Source organism: Apis dorsata, unplaced genomic scaffold (assembly GCF_000469605.1).
Source record: "Apis dorsata unplaced genomic scaffold, Apis dorsata 1.3 scaffold_63, whole genome shotgun sequence".
Lineage (NCBI taxonomy): Eukaryota > Metazoa > Arthropoda > Insecta > Hymenoptera > Apidae > Apis > Apis dorsata.
Genome location: NW_006263363.1, coordinates 229,290 through 235,031, shown reverse-complemented (window position 1 = coordinate 235,031; position 5,742 = coordinate 229,290). Strand labels below are relative to the sequence as shown.

At 22.4% G+C, this 5,742-nt stretch overlaps 1 protein-coding gene across 3 annotated transcripts in view; it reads right to left on the bottom strand.

Moving 5' to 3' along the window:
• Positions 1-5,742, bottom strand: part of LOC102675490 (5-hydroxytryptamine receptor 1) — a 407,095-nt gene that overhangs the window by 238,269 nt on the left and 163,084 nt on the right. For all 3 annotated transcript variants that reach the window (XM_031515321.1, XM_006609888.2, XM_031515322.1), the window contains exon 5: positions 957-1,169. In XM_031515321.1, coding sequence (XP_031371181.1) covers positions 957-1,169 — 213 coding nt within the window. The remainder of the gene's footprint in view (positions 1-956; positions 1,170-5,742) is intronic.

Here is a 5,742-nt window from a genome sequence, read left to right as displayed (position 1 = left end):
ATATATATATATATATATACAATAACATATATTCAAATATATGAGAATTTCCATATATTTAAATACTCAAATATATGAGGAATAAATGTTCTAATTTTGATAATAGTTGATATCGAAATATTATGAATATATATAAAATCAACCACATAAAATTTCTTTTTATTTTGTATATTAATCTTCATATAGAAATAGAAATTATTTTTAAATTTTATTAAGAATTTTATTTCTTAATCGGTTCAATCAAGAAAACTTAATATTGAATCGTATTGAATTTTTTTTTTATTCATATTGATACAGTTTTCATTTTATTATTAATTATCTCAATAGAATCAAATGCTTATCTGGGTAAGGGACTTTTATGATTTATTTAACTTAAGCGATATTTAATTTAAAAGAACTGTGAATCAAATAAAGGATCGATGTTAAATTTTTTTCAGTACTTTATTTTATTCGACATATTTAAACGTTACTATGTGCTATATTTCCTTTCCAAGAATTGGTACGGATATCAAAAATCCAAATGCTAAAATTGACGAAAGTTCAAATATTAAAAGATGACTTGAGAAAAATTCTTCTATATTACATTTTGATACTTCTTTTTTCGAATTTTTAAATTTCATAGATCACATAGTGATTTCAAGATTGTATATTTAAAACTATAATTAATTAATTAACAATTAATTATTTTTTTCTCATAGTATAAAAAACTCTTATTATAGAGAATTATAGTTATTAAAAGAGAAAAACAAGTATATAAAAACATTTTATCGTTGTGAAAATAGCATCATATTTAAACTCTATCGAATAGAATGATGCATACTTAAGCATATATTGGTATTAATTTCTGATTAAGAAATACGAAGGCGAATTGGCCATGATTTAATCAACAGCTCTTGAAATGATCATAAATAGAAAAAGAACGAGATTCATCAGTTAAAATTAATGTTGCTACTCACCGTAGTCGAGGCGCTTGAACTTCGATGTTGCTTTACGGGCGGACTACCATGTCCTGGCTGCACATCGGAGTTTAATTGACGGTTCACAGTTACTGGCTGATGCTGTTGCACTGTCGGCTCTATGTCGAAGTAACAGTGTGCTTCCAAATGGCTTTGTGCTCTTCTTTCTTCCAGAACTATCCTACGCGCCGCGCAGAATATTTTGTAGTATACCTAAAACAGAGAATATATGAATCCATATTTTAATTAGCGAGACATTGATAAGGAATTATCATATTTTATTATGGAAACTTATGTCTCGAATTAAGCCTTTGCACTCCAGGTCTGTTTTGCTCGGTCGAACTTGCAACTCCAGATTCGCATCTGCGCGTTCGGTGCGTTCAGTGCATTCGATGGAATTTTTTACAGCTAATTTATAATGATTTCATATACAAATTAACGCATAAAACTTTTATATTTTAATATTTTATATATTTTTACATATAAAAAAACAAAATTTATTAAATATTAAAATTTATATTGTTGTTTTATGTAATATTTTATGAAGCAATTATCAAGATGCATTCTCGGTTTGTCAGAGCAAATAAAGCAATAGTAGTTTTCCTTCTAACTTTTTTATTGCATAATTATTTGTTTCGTGCATTATTTCATTAATAAGTTCATCAGTAAAAAATAGTTTAAAAAAATCTAATGGTTCATTTATATTCAAAAATATTGCGGTCCAAATTTTTCACCGGATATAAATTGTATTCTTCGCGATATATTTTCCGATTCTATACATGTTATCCATTTGGAATTTTGTCTGGAATCTGTGTTTTGCGATATCTTCACTTGATTTCATATTCACTATCTTTTATTCTTATTTTTCGCCTTGTTATTTTATTTCTATGTTCATCATTGCTTTCTCTACGTTAATTTCTTTATGAATAGAATTTATATGTCATTCAATAACGAAAAATCAAACTCATCTTCACTTCAACTAATTTCATTATCGTTATTCCATGCTTACAAATCTCAAAAACTTTGAAAATAATACTTCTATTGTCACGACTGTCAAACTCAGACTAATGCCGAAGATATCGTTCGACTCACGATCATGGTCTAATTTGAGATAAAAAATTTAATCATTTAACAATATATTATTCTATTATTCACCTCATAAGATTATACATAAAAAGAAAAATATTTATGAAGCGATATTCTAAAAAAATCAAACATAAATAAATATTATCGTCGTTCAAGTTGCCGCATCAATCCCAGTAGTGCCGGAGAGTCACCGCTGGAATTACAGCATTAGCTCAAGTAGTGATCGAGAGTTACCGTTGAAGCGCAAAAAGTTGTAAGTGTAAAAAAATCTGATCATTTTTTACATTTTAACTTTTTTAATTTTAATAAAATTAAAAAATTTTTATTAAATTATTTTTTAAAAAAATTTTCTTATTTTCATTATATGTTTTTATGTCTTGATAAACTGAGAGGATTCAGAATAATTCAAACTATTTTTATAATATTTTCAAAAAGAAAAAGAAGATATGACACTTTTGTTCCATTAACCAATATAGTATTTCGAATTAATTATTAATAATCTATGTCATACAATGAAATATTGAATAAGAATATAATTCAATTGTATTATTTAATAATATGAAAAATAATTGCATTTTTCAGATATAATAAAATTCATATATTAGCGACATCATGATATTTAAAAATTTTCGCTAATTTAAACTTTTTTTAATTTAGGGATTTTCTTATGACAAAATTGAGTTAAAATAAAAGTTCAATCTATATTTGTATGGAAATATTCTATATTTAAATATAATATATAATATATTATATATAAATATCTATATATAAATATCTATATTTGTATAAATATTCCAATTAGTCATCTTTTCTCTCACAACTAATTATTAATTCATCAATTATTGCTTCAAATAAATTCGTTGCACAGATAACATCCTGTAATTTATCAATTGTTTTAGGTTATTTATCAACACATACTAGTAATTAATTACATAATTACAATTTTGATACATAATTAAGATACATAATCTGAAATTTCGTATTTAAAATATAAGTATCATATTTAAAAAATAAGTTTAAAAATTCAAATGTATTTATTATTATTAATTTATGTCGATTTCGCAATTTAATATTTTATATACTTTAAATTATTATAATTTGCAAAGATATATATATCTTATTCACTTTGAAATCCTCTATAAAATTAATTGCATCATATCATTCATTTCTTTTATTTAATATCATTTTCTTTATTTCATATTTGTATGATTATTAAAAAAGATCAATTAAAAATCATACTGAAAAAATGAAAGATGAAAGTAAATTTTAAAAAATTATTTTATTTCTCCGATATCAGTTGATTTTATTATTATTGAATTATATTTTTTTAAATTAATGCAAAGATTTTTTTAATGAAAATTTAATTCGTTTGTATTATAAGTTTTAAGTAAAAAAATGATGACTTATTGTAATTGTTTGCAGATGATTGATGATTATAATGATTCTAACTATATTCTGAATATACTGCGAATTATATCGTTACTGAATTTTATCTCTTCTTTGTATTCTATTTTATTCTATTCTGACCTAGAAGACTGTCGCAAGCCTTGGTTTTTCCTTCAATTATTATATTCTATAAAAACGCAAATTAAGAGGGGATTAGAGGAATTAATAGTCGCGTTAAAGGACGGTTACGTAAAATGAGCCCTCGCGAGGTCGCATCATAACGCATGGGGGTCAAGATCCTTTATCAACAACAATTTATCTTAGAAATAAATTAATTTATGATTAGATTACTTCAAAATAGAATATTATTCTTTGGAAATTTGATCATAGAGGATAAAAAATATGTAATCAACTTTTCTTTTAAAAGAATTGTATAGAATAACAAGTATAATACTCTAATTATAGATTAAAATCGAAACTAATCAATTCACAAGATAAAGTCAAGAATTTTTTTTCGATGTAAAATGAATAGAAAATTAGAATGAGAAAAAGAAAGGTAAAATCATTCGTGTTTGTTTTAAAATTATTGTTTAATTGCGAAAATATTTCTAAGAAATGATAGAGATAATGATAAAATTTATAAGGCATTAATCAAAATATAAGACATTATTATATAATTATTGTATAAATATCTTGATATATAAAAATTCTAAAAAAAATATTTCTAATATATATAATAATAATAAATACATTATGAATATTTATACAAATTCAAATTTTTATGAATATAATTAAAAAAATAAAAATCAATTCTATTATATCTTAGCTAAAAAATTATTTTTTTAATAATTTCTAAATTAATTTAAAAATTAATTAATTTGTTAATTTATATCTATTTTTATTGATTTTTCTAAATTATTTAATCGATTAATGATTAAAAACACAAATTGAATAACTATTATGATCCATATTTTTATTTATCTATTTATATTTTAAAGAATTCTAATCAATATTAATTAATTTATATTCTTTTTTATCAATCGAACAAAAAATTTTTTAATTGAAAGAATAATATATGATCTTTTTAAACAATTTTATATTTCTCAATATATAAAATTGTTATCATAGTATCATAACAAATATGTCACATTTTATTGCATTAATGAAACCTATAAATGGGAATACAACTGTCCTCTATGCGGTAACAATGCTTTACAGTATTTAACTATTATATTAATTGTATGTGTATGATATAACGCTCGGTACCTCAGTACTACGAAGATGTATACGACTGTTTATTTTTCGTACTCGTTACGACTGTGTTCTTGGCAATTATATTCTGAAGTCTGTTTGCCACACGCTAAATATTTAATCAATTTTAGTCAAAAGTCAATTTTGCCGCTTAATTGATGAAAAACTGGAGACATTAACGACCCTCATAGTCGTTCAAACCGAAATTCGGTGAATTGATTTTAATAATGTATTAATTCAATAGCATAACAATTTTTAAAAGTTTATGTGGTGTATTAAAATAGCAAATAAAATAAGAAATTGAATTGATATATTTAATTCTTTCATCGCTTAGTGCATATAATCGTGTTTACATTAGGCAATATTTCATCGATCACGTTTAAACGACGAAAATTAAAATAGATAAATAGAGTATTTTTTGATTAAACGATTGAAAGTTTTAAGTTAATTAAAAATGTATTTACCCGCTAATAATATTTACATAGAGATAAAAATTGCATAAAAGATATTTTTTTAGAAATACTACTGAATTTAAAAAAAAATTTTAAAACAATTTATACTTGCTAATATTTATATATAAATATTAAGAAATATAAATAAAAATCTTATTCATAAGTCATTTTACAAGAAAATTTACCTTCTTGAAAAATCTAATTTTAATGAAAATTTGTACATAAAACATATATATAACGAATTATGCATAATATACATACAATAGCATATAGCAATATTTTTGGTGGAAAATCTAAGTGTGTCAAATTGATTTTAAATTTGATCATTTTTCATGTTTTGAATAGAACTTTATTTTGAAATATTTTTTACAATAGATTAATAGAACACTTAAATTTGAATATAATTGAATATCAATTATCCGAATTATTGTTGCCATATTGCATCGTTATTATTTCCATCATCTCTTGAAATTATATATATATGTTATATATATATAATTATATAACAATTAATAATATAATAATTATTTAATATATAAATTATATATTTTATATAATATATATTAAATTTTAATTTTTTTTAAATTATAACTTAGTAGTATTCTTTTATT